Source organism: Panthera uncia (assembly GCF_023721935.1).
Source record: "Panthera uncia isolate 11264 chromosome E2 unlocalized genomic scaffold, Puncia_PCG_1.0 HiC_scaffold_19, whole genome shotgun sequence".
Classification (NCBI taxonomy): domain Eukaryota; kingdom Metazoa; phylum Chordata; class Mammalia; order Carnivora; family Felidae; genus Panthera; species Panthera uncia.
This window is the reverse complement of record NW_026057588.1, coordinates 18,523,501-18,537,907: the sequence shown is the minus strand read 5'-3', so window position 1 is coordinate 18,537,907 and position 14,407 is coordinate 18,523,501. Positions and strand designations below refer to the sequence as shown.

The 14,407-nt window shown below is 46.1% G+C and overlaps 1 protein-coding gene across 2 annotated transcripts in view; it reads left to right on the top strand.

Moving 5' to 3' along the window:
- The window catches only part of GPATCH1 (G-patch domain containing 1), a 39,857-nt gene extending 33,488 nt beyond the window's left edge, over positions 1 to 6,369 (top strand). For both annotated transcript variants that reach the window (XM_049621533.1, XM_049621532.1), the window contains exons 18-20: positions 1,754 to 1,851; positions 3,378 to 3,526; positions 6,091 to 6,369. In XM_049621533.1, the coding sequence (XP_049477490.1) occupies positions 1,754 to 1,851; positions 3,378 to 3,526; positions 6,091 to 6,121 (278 nt within the window). In that variant the 3' untranslated portion in view covers positions 6,122 to 6,369. The remainder of the gene's footprint in view (positions 1 to 1,753; positions 1,852 to 3,377; positions 3,527 to 6,090) is intronic.
- The last annotated feature ends 8,038 nt before the right edge of the window (positions 6,370 to 14,407 follow it).

Genomic DNA, 14,407 nt, shown 5'->3' with positions numbered 1-14,407 from the left:
TAGAGAAAAGCAACTGTTATTAAGAAAATCATAAGAGAAAACATGTTTACCGTACTGTACTGGATTTACTTAAAAAAAAAAAAACCCACCATGGTGGAGCTGCACGGCTCAAACTTGTGTTGTTTGAGATCAACTGTACATACGTTTGTTTCTGGTTTTTTTGTTCTTAGCTACATTTTGCATCTCATTACTTCCACCTAGTGCCTAAATGAGAATTGTTGCTTTACAGCCTGAGACCTTTAAACTTTTTTCCTTCAACTTTCCGTTATATATAATAGAGTCCCGAGTATCTCAAATGTTGTCACTTACAGAAATAAAAAAGTAAAAATCTAGGACACAGAGATGGGTGAGGAATTGTAGGGAGAAGGGTAGTCTGAGACTTTTTTCTGTGTTGGCTGATGTAGCAAATAAAGCAAAAATAATTCTTTCAGAAGTAAACATAGTCCATCCTCCGTCCCCAGTATCGGTCAACAACTTCCATTCAGTGTCTTAAATGGACAGTTTTGTTAAAATGTTTAGACTGGATTATCATCTCCTTGAAGGCCAGGTTAACAAACATCTGATAACCTGGCCCAGGTATATAAATGACATAATTCTGTTATCTGCTTCATAGTTTCCTATAGCACCCACGTATAAACATTGGTTTGATTAATTAAGCCAGCTTTCAAAGAGGTGATAAAAAGTGTGATGTTTTGAAAAATTGAAATGAATGCATTTCTTATTTGCTTTAGTTCAGATCTCCAGCTTAAAGTAAGTGTATTGGAATTTAAGAGCAAAGTTATTTATTCCCATTTCCCAGACTGTCCTTGATATCCTTGTAATAGTTAATTACTTAATTTTGTCTGTGGGTTTTTGAGGGGGAATGGTTTTTCAAAAACAAGCACTTAAAAACAAAAGTTTGGAGAAGTCCGATTTTAAAATATCTGACCAAACAATAGGACCAGAGAGTTACAGGCACCTGTTACCTAGATTTGGAAAATATCCATTCTTCTGAATTCCCTTGAAACTTTTCTTTAGGTGGAAAAAATTGATTTTTGTTGGTTTGGTGACCTGGAGGTTGATGACCTATGAAAACATTTTGGTCAGAGTTTGGAGGTGGAGAATTTAAGTGTATGCTACTTGCTTGGTCCTTTTTAATGATTATGTACATTATGTTGTTTTCATGCTAATTTTCTAGGGTTTTTTTTCAACTTAGAAGATAAAACGCATATGTAATGTGCTTTAGTAAAGGGAGGATGATGTGAGGGGAGCTGACGTTTATGTGCCAGATTCTAGGCTACGGGATTCATGTGCACGGTTCCGTCCAATCCTCTGTGTCCCAGAGAGAGCAAGGATTCTTCCTGTCACTATTCATAGATGGGGAAACTGAGGCTTGGAGAGGTTGAGCAACGTGCGGAAGGTCAGGGAGGAGCTGGCGGCCAAGCTGAGGTTCAGACTCTGGTCTGTCTCCTGAGCTGCCTGAGGATGTTAAATTAAAAAAGGCTTGTGCTTTTTCTCTCCCGACTCTATGTCCATCTGACTCATCTGGCAGATAAGGCTGTGGCAAGATACGGGTTGGCTCACACAAGTCTTGCGTTGAGGCTTCTGGCAGTTTCTAAATATAGAGCTACCAGGTGACAGGTAACCTGTTTGTCAGCGAGGCAGGGCAGGAGTCCCACCTTAATGTTAAACATTCCACCTACGTCACATTCCTTGTTCAACAATTTGGGCTTTATTTTCCCCAATAGTTCATGTGTTAACGTTTGTGTTTCAGATGTTCGTCAGAAACTTGAGGCACCTCAGAAAGAGAAACATAAAAAAAACAAAGAAAAACATAAGACCAAGAAAGAGCACAGACGGAGGAAAGAGAAGGTAAGTAACTTCCGGGCGTCTTGGACAGCGTGCAGGCTCTGATGTCCCTGCTTCTGTCATGCAGACAAGCCCCCAGGGGTGACAGGGGAAGCCAGGCAGGGAGAATATCTGGTGGCCGAGGTGGGGGCACACAGGCCTCTCCATACCTTGGCAGGAATGTGGACACTCATGTACGCCTTCAATTTGCAGGAACTTTGTTTTTCTTTCAGGCAGAATATTTTAATTATTCAGTTCTACTTTAAAAACATTTTATTTGTGAACATGAAAAGGTAGGAGGAAAGGACATTTAAATACTTGGGAGTAATGGTTGAATCTTAATAAAGTAGTGTTAATTGGTTACTCATTCAATATCAGATGAAGATATTCTTTTGAACGTTTTTCCTCAACTGCTCTGTCATCATTATGGATAGAGAGTTGGGTTCAAAGCTTGCTGTTGGAGGTCAAGGAACTTTGGAAGAGTAGCGCGTGCTTTCACTTTGACACCCCTGTCCCACCATCCGTGTGTTTTCAGCGATGGCACAGGCTTTTAATTCAGTTGATGTTAGTGTTGGGCCCCAGAGTGGTCAGGACAGTGGTGGAATTGAGAACAAATAGCTCCGTGATTGGCTGCCAGAAAGAAAGGATTCCTGAGCAGGGAAGATGATGAACATCCTCTTGTGTCACAGGGAAAAACTGGTGCTGCCAGGTTTGAAAACCAAATTCATTCATTTCTTACCAGCGTATCTGCTGTTCTCTGACCCTTCTACTGTTTTCTTCATTGTGCTTCTCATTGTGCCATCCTGATACGTAGTTTATCACATGTGCCTAACAACGTGGCCCCAGTCAGGTTCATGCGAGGTGGCAGGGGTCACCTTGATGACATGGTGAAGCACGGTTCATGAGCAAACAGCTGAGCAAGAATTCTTGAAACGCTTTTGGTGCAAAAAGGTGATTTTATTAAAGCACGGGGACAGGACCCAAGGCAGAAAGAGCTGCACCGGGGTTGTGAGAGTGACTGATTATATACTTTTAAGTAAGTTTCTAAGGAATTTGGAAGCAAGGCTTTCAGGACCTTGAGGGGCTAGCTGCTCTTAAGGTTACTTTTAGTCTTTAATCGAACATCAACGTGAAGGCACTAAGGCAAGCCACGAGTTCCTCGAGGAAGGTCACACTCTGCACGTTTCTATCGGTGGTGTGTATCAATGGGCTGCAAGCTGTAAGGAGATTTCAATGAAGCTACGTTTCTCTTGCCTTTGTCTCCCTCGTCAACCTTGGAGGAGACAGATGGGGGCTAAGTGTCAAGATGGCATCCTGACCATGTCTGGTTCTGCCGTGTCTGTTGCCAGAGGGTCAGTTCAGAGTGTGTGCGTGCAGCTGTGTTGTCTGGTCTGTCCCATCGTAGACTGAAGCTCGCTCCAAATGAGATGTTTTGTCTTTGTTTTTGAATGACTCCGGCAACCAAATGCCTCCTTAGCCTGTCATTGTGCCCAGTCAGGGAGGGAAACACCCAGTTGTCCCCCCTCCCCCACCGCCCTTTTCTTTTTCAGAAAAAGAAACACCGGAAGCACAAACACAAAGGCAAGCAAAAGAATAAAAAACCAGAGAAGAGCAGTAGTTCTGAGAGTACAGACAGCAGCGACAGCCCGAGTGGTGAAGAAGGGACTGTAGACCTGTCACCCCAGGAACTGCTGAGAAGGTAGGCAGTGGGGGGCACTGGTTTTCAGAAACCTTCCAAGGCTTGTTGGAATCTCCGTGTATTTGCTGAGAGGCAAATGTCAGAAATGATCGATATGTATATCGAAAAAGAAAGAAAAAAGAAAGAAAACCAAGAAAGGTACTCAGGACCCCAGTGTGTTCCACTTCGGTGCATGGCCCTCCTAGGAGGGGACGGGTGGAGGGTGGCGCTGGGGGTTGTTGTGGTCCTATCTGGATGTCACAGTCTTCACTGCTGCACAGCCTGGCCCCCACGGAGCCAGGAAGGGGAAGTCCATCTGCGGGCCCAGGATGAAAGGGGAGGCACAGGTGAGCCCTGGCCATGTCAGCCCTACCTGCTGAACCAGCTCATTAAAGGAAGAGTAGCTCGGTCCTGTTCTTAGTCCCCATGCCTCCGAGGGCCTCCTCCTCCATTCTCTACTCTGGTTTCTTAGCCATTTGATGTTGTTCTACCCACCTGCATTAACTACTGTGGCCTTGTAGGTATATCTTGCTGTCTGGAAATACAAGTGCCACCCCCTTGTTCATTTCCATTTACTTCTTCAGAACAGACAGCAGATTCTCATGATTCAAAAATACAAAGATAAGCATTTCAGTTTAATCCCGAGCCTCCTGAAGTGGCTGTGCCAACTTACATTTCCCTCTCCTCCTGCATGCCGGCGTGATGGTAAGGTGCCCACACCACGGGCATTGCTCATTTTGTCCTCATGCACTCCAGCGAGGCAGACACGTGGGTCCCCTCATCTCCCAGGTGGGACGGCCAGGCCCAGGGAGGTTAGGTCACATGGCCACAGAACCTCACTCTTGAGGATTTGGGGCCATCTGATGAGTCATTCCTGCGGGGACACCCCTCAGTGCCCATCTGGAGGGCGTGGTGGGAGGGCGGGAGCAGGGCTTGCTGTGGGACACTGTGCAGCAATCAGAAAACGTGGGCAGAGAGCTGTGTGCTGATTGGCATCTAAAACTTACCATCAAGAGATCAAAAGCTGCAAAACGGTGTATCCAGGCAGTGCTGTTAATGTTAAAATGTCCTCTGGCCTTTGGATTTCCCTGTGTGTACATTTATGTACATCCTTGCACAGGAAGAGGGCTGGAGGGGTTCTTCCCACACCTGAGAGCACCTCTCTCCAAGGAAGGGAGGGTCAGAGGTGTGGAGTGCACTTAAATCTTCACTCTTGTGGTTGTTAAAGGTTTAGTCCCCCCGCTCCTCCCCACCGAGCCTCCTGGGTTCTAACCTTGGAGCCCCGAGGGCCCTCCACCCTTTGTGCCTCACCCCTGTCTTCTGCAAAGGACAGTGGGAGGCTCATGACCACAGGGGTCTCATTTGCATCCCCAGCACCTGGCATGGAGTGTCACTCTTGGTAAGGGCCCTGATGCTTTTCTGCTGTGACAGTGCCACTTGGTTCTGGGTGGAACCGTGGTCTGCCGCCTCCACCCCTTTCCCCTGAGACACCCCTCTCCTTCCTGTCTCTATCAGATTGTCTTGCCCATTCTAGAATTTCACAGACGTAGAATCATACAGCTAAGCAAACACCTTAGTGCACACACATACATATATGTGCACAGACCATCACCTTCCAGCTCCATGCATTCTCACCGCCTGATCAAGGGATACGCCAGCACCCCACAGCTGCTCGTGTCTCCTCCCACTTGGCATGCTTACCCGCATTCCCAGAGGTAGCCCCTCTTCTGTCACTGTTGGTTACTCTACTGCTTGGACTTTACTTACAGGAACCATGTATGACGCTTGAATTGGTTTGTGAGAGTCCCCCATGTTATCAGCTGCAGCAGCTGGTTCGTCCTCATTGCCAGGGAGTATCCCTTTATGTGACCACACCAGAGCTTTCATCTCTTCTGTTGTTGCGGACATGTGGTTTTTCACTTTGGGGCTGTTGAGCAAGGATCTAGAGCCAGTGTGACCCAGCTGTAGTCAATGAACACCCTTGTGTGCATGAAGCTGAGATTTAAGACTGCCAGCTCAGGAGCCCTTGGCCCTAGAGCAAACATGGTTTTTTTTTCAGCTTCTTCCCAAAGGTCCTACAGGAGCTAGGTGAGTAGGATTAGAACTTGCTTTTATAAACAGGTCCTAATATGAGATGTGGAGACTGAGTCTCCCTGTGTGTTTGGGGGTGACAGAGAAGCATTTTTAAGAATGCAGATTAAACTGATGCTTCTAGGGGCGCCTGGGTGGTTCAGTCGGTTAAGCATCCGATTCTTGATTTCAGGTCAGGTTATGATCCCAGGGTCATGGGATCGAGCCCTGCATCAGGTTCCAAGCTGAGTGTGGAACCTGCTTAAGATTCTCCCTCTCTCGCTCGCTCGCTCTCTTTCTCCCTCCCTCCCTCTCTCCTGCTTGTGCTCTCTCTCTCTCTAATTAAAAAAATAAATAAATAAATGATGGTTTCATGGTCTGTGGTTGTCCTCTGTATTCTAGGAGTCCAGATGTACCACTGCGAGTTGGGGAGGTCTGGTGTGCTCGGCCCCCAAGGAGCTGTCTGGCTTTCGGTTCTTATCTAATTGTCCTCTCTCTTTTATTTCCTTTTCTAGGCTGAAAAGTCTTCCACTAAGGCGGCAGTAATTGAATTCTGCCCTGGTCTGTCCCAGTACCAGATCTCCTCCATGATGGAAGCTCGTTGATTGCTAAGTTAATACATTGTACAGATTGTATTTATATGTAAATTCATGCTGTAAAATAATTTTTAAAACCTTGACATTTCAAAGGCTGCCTTGGAAGGTTGCAGAAATTGATTTCTATTTTTAACCTCAGTTAGTGTCAGAGGAAATAATTCAGACTGTACAGTTTAATTAAAATGGAATTTTTCTATTTTCTTTTTGATTTTTTTTTTTTTTATTTCCTGAAACTTTAAAAAAGAAATGAAAAGTGAAGGGTTTTCTCTAGTTTTGTTAATGGGGAAAGCTGAGTCCAGATAAAGACATTTGGCCTTACATAAGGACTCGTGTGAGAGGGAGGTGGTCCGCACGTGGCTCTTGCCTCTCCTAGTGGAGAGTGGTGGCTGGGAGTCCAGCAGGGGGCCCAGCATCAGGGTCCTGGCAGGTGGCCTCAGCCTCTCCAGGTGGATGTCCCCCAAGTGTCCCACATAGTCTCCCATACCAAGAACTGGGGAGTGTGCGCCCACAGCCCGAGTCACACAGGCATCAGGTCCTTGCTCTGCAGCCCTGGGGCCCCGCTCTCAGGCTGCCTCATTTGCACTAACCAGACTTTTGAGAAAAGTGCTGGCATTCAAAGTGACCTCATAGAAAGATCAGAACAATTGAACAAGTTTAAAAATAGCAAGAAGGAAGAAGACCACTTCAGCCACCCAGAGGTGACAACAATTAATGTTGTGGAATATCCACCCAGTCTTTTTCTATCTGTGGGGCTGCTACCCGACTGGAGGTGACATTCGTTCTCTCCTATTGTCATTGACATTAGGTAGGACACATCTCTCCTTCGTATTCTCATATGCGTCCCCGCCTCCAACAGCTGCATCTTAATTCATGCATGGCCCATTCTAGATCTAGTGATCATTTCTCTCTTGTTCACGTGAGGTGGGTCCGCCACGAACCCCTGCGCAGGCCGAGGGCACACAGAAATCGTCCTGGGACAGGGAGCCAGGGAGAACCAAAGGAAAGCCCTGGGGGTGGGGCTGCTCGTTTCACATGCTTGGCCTCATTCCTTTTGTGCCCAGGGCTGGAACCCCGTTTTTCTGGGAGTAAGCGTGCTCCGCGTGGAGGGGAAGCAACGAGAGCGCAGCGCGAGGGGGAGGGCGTGGCATTCCCAGGAAGCGGCCGTGGGGCGCAGGCGCGTGGTGCCACCGTTCATTCGTGGCCTGGCAGGGGTGCTGGGTGTCGGCAAACCAGCGGGTGGGGCTCTGAGATGGCCTCGGAGCCACCCTGTGCCCCCGGCTCCCCGGAAGCCCCGGACAAGGGCAAGAAGACAGTGTCACAGCAGTGTGAAGTACAGCCGCTTTTGGTCCCCTCCGGCGACATTGCGCATCCGCCCCAGAAGCTGCCCCGTGCGGCCCTGGTCAGGGGCTATGGCCGCTTCCATCTGTCGATTGTGGAAGCACGCCAGGGCCAGCTGCTGTCCGGCTTGGACCCCCTGGAGGTGGGCAGACGCTCACTGCCATTAGAGAAGCACCCGATGCCTGAGGAGAAGTTCTGGGGCGACCAGGAGTCCCTCTCCAAGGTCAGACAACCGGGGGCGGGGGCGAGGAGCACAGGCTTGACCCCCACACGTGGGGAGGGCGCAGTGAGCCGGCTAAGGGACCTGTGGGGACCAACTTGGCATTGCCGGGGGCCCCTGAGTGAAGCCCTTGGGCTGCTGTCCCTGGGAAAACAAGGCTGCCCTGGGGGAGAAGGACAATGTTCCAAAGCAGGGGATCCTGACCCAACCCAGAGTGTGGTTTCTGGCTGAGCCTCCCCAATGTCCCCATGGTGACAACCCCAAGTGCATACCCCAGGGTCGGCGAAGGAGCCCTCCACGCCCATGAAACCGAGTTAGCTCCAGCAGCAACAGAAAACTTAGAAGAATAAAAAAATAAAAACCTACCAACACTACTTTGTCTTCTCAGCGATAGCTGGAGAGACACCACATTGAAACAAAGGCTGGTGGCCTGTCAACAGAATTCTTGGGGTTGAGAAAAGGATTTCCAAGCCGAAACCCCCCACGGAGGCTTTAAAATCGGAGCAGAGAACTGAAACAAAATTAGCAAACAAGCTCCTGGGATACTCTGAGACTCAACAAATATAAAGGAACTAGAACTGTGAGAGAAAGGTCATGCATGCCGGAGAGATCCAGAAGAGCCAATATACATACAGGAGGTGTTGGAGAGGGAGAGGGAGCAGGGGGAGGAGAAATACCGAAGGAAAACAGTGAAGAGACTCTCCCTGGGTTGAGGAAGACTGAATTGTTCCCATGGAAAGAAATGGTCCAGTTCAATGCGAGATGGGAGGCAAAAATCGCCTGCCTGGGGAGGGTAGGAGCGAGGCTGTGGCGCCCACAGACCACAGACGGAACAGCCTGGGATCAGGTTGACGTGCTAGGCTTCCTGGCCCGCCCTCAGAACACCTGGGAGCAGAGCCCACAACGGGGATTGCTGATGGCACTAAAAGTGTCAACGCTTTTAGTCATGATACTTGTTCTGCTTTTTAAGTGAAATTAAAGGAGAGCACAGCATTATATTTTTTCTCAGTAGAACATCCCCAAGACTCCAATTCAATAGATACAATTTGTTTTTAAACAAGTCTCCCTAGGAGCCTTGCCCCCATTAACCCATATCTCTGTACTGAGGCAAGAAATGTTTCTAGCTTCTTCTGTAACCTTACAGAGATATTTTATTTTATGCATTTCCCAGCATATATACGTATATTGTCGTCTTCTTCTTCTTCTTTTTTTAACATAAATGGAAGCATACCTTAGACCCCTTATGCACCTAATTTCAATTTTTTTACCTAAGGTATTTTAGAGATCTTTCCATATCAGTAAAGAAACATCTTCCTTGCTCTTTTTTATGGAAGTGTCCCACTGGCTAGCCATTTCCTGAGGACTTTAACCAGTCTCCTGTGGATGCACATTCGGACGGCTTATGATTTTTTGGTCCTAAGGTTTTTATGACCCATTAAGATGACAGAAGTTGAGAAATTCCAAGTTTTCCCAGAGGATGTTTCTGACCTAAGAACTCTCTACCTGACCAAACTGCTGATTCCCAATAAAGGCAACAGAAAGATATTTTCTTTAGACCTGCAAAGACTCAGAATGATGCTTCTTTTTGAGGACAAAGTTACTCGGGGGAGCACTGCAGCAAACAGGGGGAAAAAAGAAAAAGAAAAACTCCGTTAAGGGAAAGATCGGCTTAGAATAAACAGTGGAGAGCAATGACTCAAAACAATACAATCTGGAGGTGATTATACAGTGAGATTAACGTGGTGGTGTAGCTCAATGAAAATGTTACCAAATGACCCCTTAAAAGGAAAGTGCACAATGCAAAACTTACTGTTAAGTTAATAACGTTCGAGATGATTTCATCGAAATCTCTGAGATGATTTGCTAAAGCACATTCTCAATAGATAGTGCTTCATTCTTGGTTTTTATTTAATGCACATTCAACACACGAATGGCTCTCGGTATTTTAGAAAAGAATCGGCTCAACACCCCCACCCGTGGCTTCCTGGCGCATTTAAGATGAAGTCCAGAGATGTGACCATGACCTTCCAGGCCTTTTCGCCATCTGGCTCGTCTCCCTATTCTCCTGCTCGCCTGTGACCTGTGAACCTCCAGGCAGGGACGGCCTCGGGTCCCTCCTTCCCGGGAGGCTCTCCCCGCCGTCCAGGGTGCAAGCGCAGTGCCTCTGGCCGGGAGCTGCCCCGCGTACCTGCTGTAGGACGGCCGCCCCCCTTCCCGTGGCGCGCGTGCGCAGGAGCCTGTTCAGTCCCTGCGGTGCCCACGGATGCTCGCTCTCCGCCGTCCGTTCCCGCCGGCCCCACAGCGCCTAGATAAGGCCCGACGAGGTTACAACATACTTGTTGATCAAGTGAAGGAAAGCTACACACATAAAGAACTGACTTTTTGTTGTTGTTTTTACAAAAATTGGACCGTCCTCTATGTGCCAGTTTTGTTCGTGCCTCCGGATATGTACCTGTGTGTTTGGAACGTCTCCGCAGCGCCTCGGGGTCTCTATCCCTAATGAACCCCGAAAGTACTATGCCCAGAAGAAACGCGGAACCAAGGTCCCCGGAAAGGACGTCGGGGTTAGAGGGATGCCAGCCGCTCTCACTTGCTGGTCTGTTTGCCCATAATGAAAGCTCTGTTTTTGCCATGAGAGAACGAAGACGGGGAGTTTGGAGACGGACGCAACTGCAGAGTGGGGAGCTGGGGGTGGCCGCCCCGGGGCCAGGGACCCTCGCAACGACGACGGGAGGGGTCGCGTCCCCGGCATACGGTTGGTTCCCAATGGCTGCCGGACGCCAGGACCCGCCGCCCGCCCGGCTTGCCTACGCCCCCTGGTGGCCAAGCGGGTGTCCGCTCCCGCACGCCTCGACCCCTGGCTGCCGAATCCCTGTCCCACCTCTCTGCGCTTCTTGGAGGCGAAGAATGCCTCCTTCCGTGCATCCTCACACCGCCGCGCTCTCCGCAACCCCTGTAGCCACGCCTCCCCTCACCCCTGCACCTCCTGCTGAACCCGCCTCGCTAGCGAGGTTCCCCATCCAGAGTCCCTGCATCTCCGCACTGCCTGGCTGCAGAGCCCCAAACCCCTGATTTCCGTGTCCCGCATTCCCTCGCGTCCCTTCACACTACCACAGTTCGACACCCCCACATCCCGGACATGCACCCCGGCCCCCGGGTAATACGGCGCCATGGAGGCGGGTGGTGGTGGTGGCAGTGGACCTTTTCAGGCTTGCTCCTTCTATCCCCCCTCCTTTTTAAAAGCATTGCTTTATTGAGGTGTAATTCACATATCTTACAAGTAACCTATACAAAGTGTGGGGTTTTAAGGTATTCGCAGAGTTCTGCAACCAGAGCCACAATCACTGTAGAACATCTCGTTGACTGAAGCCCCATACTCATTAGCAGTCAATCCCCATTTCACCCGAAGCCAGCCTCTCAACTCTAGGCAATTACCAGTTTAATCTCTGTCACTATAAAATTGCTTGTTCTAGACCTTTCATAGAAAGGGAAGCAAACAACATGTGGTCTTTTGTGACTGGCTTTTCCCCCTTAGTATAATGTTTTTGAGGTTCATCCATGTGCAGCAGGTGTCAGTACTCATTTATTTAAAAGCACATACACAGGGGAGTCTGGGTGGCTCAGTCCATTGAGAGTCTGACTCTTGATTTAGGCTCAGGTCGTGATCCCAGGGTTGTGGGATCCAGCCAGGCATCTAACTCTGAGCTGAGTGTGGAGCCTGCTTGGGATTCTCTCTCTCTCTCTCTCTCTCTCTCTCTCTCTCTCTCTTCCTCTGCCCCTCTCCTCCACTCTCTCTCTCTCTCTCTCTCTTCCTCTGCCCCTCTCCTCCACTCTCTCTCTCTCTCTAAAATAAAAAATAAATACAAGTAAATCTATATGAATATAATAAATACATGTTATATATATCACACACTTTATTCTTTAGAGCAGTTTTAGGTTCAAAGCAAAACTGAGAAGATACAAAGATTTCTTGTATATCCCTTCTCATTATCAACATGCCCCACTAAATGAAATATTTAAAACCATTAATGATCCTCAATGATACCCAAAGTCCACAGTTTACATTACAGTTCACTCTGGGAGTTGTACGCTTGTATGGGTTTGGACAAATGTATAATGACATATGTAGTCATTATGTACATTATGTACGTACAGAGTAGTTGCACTGCCTTACAAATCCTCTGTGCTCTGCCTGTTATCCCTCCAAACCTCCCCACCCCTGGCAATCACTTTTCCAGAATGTCATATATTTGGATGCAGACGGTCTTTTCAGACTGGCTTCTTTCACTTAGTAATGTGAACTTAAGTTTCCTGATTTTCTTTCTTTTTTTTTTTTTTTTTTTTTTTCACGGCTTGCATGTCTTTTCATGGCTTGGTAGCTTGTTTCATTTTTAGCGCTGAATAATACTCCATTATTTGGATGTACCATAGTTTATTTGTCCATTCACCTACCAAAGGACATCTTTAGGTTTTTCAAGGTTACTTCCAAGTTTTGGCAGTCATGGATAAAGCTGTTGAAACATCTATGTGCAGGTTTTTGTGTGGACATGAGTTTTTAAACTTCTTTGGATAAATACCAAGGAATATGATTGCTGGATTGTATGTTAAGAGTATGTTTAGTTTTAGAAGACACTGTCAAACTGTCTTCAAAAGTGGCTGTACCATTTTGCATTCCCACCAGCAATGAATGAGAGTTCCTGTTTCTCCACATCTTTGCCAACATTTGGTATTGTCAGTGTTACAGATTTTGGCCATTATGTGTGCAGTGGTAACTTATTGTTGTTTTAATTTGCAACCCCCTGATCACATATGATGTGGAACATCTTTTCACATGCTTATTTGCCACCTGTGTGTATATCTTTTTTAGTGAGGTGCCTGTTAAGGTTTTTGGCTCATTTTTTAATTGGGTTCTTTATTTTCTTATTAAGCTTTGACAATTTTGGATGATATTCCTTTATTGGATGTGTCTTTTGCAAATGTTTTCTCCCACTCTGCGGTTTGTCTTCTCATTCTCTTGACATTGTCTTTCATAGAGCAGAAGTTTCAAATTTTTATGAAGTCCAGCTCGTCAATTATTACTTTCATGGATTGTACCTTTGGCATTGTTCCTAAAGAGTCATTGCCATACTCAAGACCACTTAGATCTTCTCCTATGTTATTCTCTAAGAGGTTTATAAATTTGCATTTTACATTTAGGTCTGTGATACATTTTGAGTTTTTGTGAAGGATGTAAGGTGGATGTTTAGATTTATTTTATTTTATTTTTTTGCACGTGGATATCCAGTTTTTCCAACACCGTTTGTGGAAATCCTGTCATTTCTCCATTGTATTAAATTTGCTCCTTTATCAAAGAGCAGTTGGTTTTATTTATGTGGATCTATTTCTGGGCTCTCTAGGCTTCGATCTATTTCTCTGTTCTTTCACCAATACTACACTGTCTTGATTATTGTATCTTTAGATGTAAGTCTTGAAGTTGGGTAGTGTCAGTACTCTAGCCTTTGTTTTCCCAAATCTTCTGCCTCTCCATATAAACTGTATAATCATTTTGTCTGTATCCACAAAATAACTTGCTGAGATTTTGATTGGGACTGCATTGAATCCATAGACCAAGTTGGGAAGAACTGACCTCTTGACACTATTGATTCTTCCTATCCATGAACATGGAATATATCTCCATTTATTTAGTTCTTTGATTTTGCTCATCAGAGTTTTGTAGTTTTCCTCATAGAGCTCTTGTACATATTTTGTTAGATATACACCTAACTATTTAATTTTGGGGGGTGCTAATGTAAATAATACCATGTATTTAATTTAAAATTCCACTTGTTCATTTCTGTTACGGCAAAAAGTGATTGAATGATCTGCTAGAACTGCTATTAATTCTAGGAGTTTTTGTTGATTCCTTTGGATTTTCTACATAAGCAATAATGTCATTTGTGCATTAAGACAGTTTTGTTTCTTCCTTCCCAATCTTATACCTCTTATTTCCTTTTCTTGACTTATCACATGAGCTAGAACTTCCGGTACAATGTTGAAAAGAAGTGTTGAGAGGAGTCTTTGCCTCATACCTGATCTTAGTGGATACACTGAGTTTCTTACCATTAAGTATGATGTTAGCTGTATGTTTTTTTGTTTTGTTTCATTTATTTTTTGAGAGAGAAAGCATGAGCAGGGGAGGGTAGAGAGAGAGGGGAGACAGAGGATCTGAAGTGGGCTCTGTGCTGACAGCAGCGAGCCTGATGTGGGGATTGAAGTCATGAACTGTGAGATCATGACCTGAGTCAAAGTCAGAAGCTCAACTGACTGAGCCACTCAGGTGCCCCAACTATAAGTTTTGTAGATAGTGTTTGGCAAGTTGAGAAGTTCCCTCTATTTCTAATTTGCTGAGAGTTTTTAAAATCATAAATGGCTATTGGGTTTTGGCAAATACTTTTTCTGCACCTATTGATATAATCATGTGATTTTTCTTTTTTATCTTATTGATGTGATGAGTTACATTAATTGATTTTTGAATATTGAAGTAGTCTTGCATACCTGGGATGAATCCCACTTGGTTATGATGCATAATTCTTTCTGTGCACTGTTGGATTTCATTTGCTAATATTTGTTGAGGATTTTTGCATCTATGTCCATGAGAGATATTGGTCATTAGTTTTCTTATAATGTCATTACGTGGTT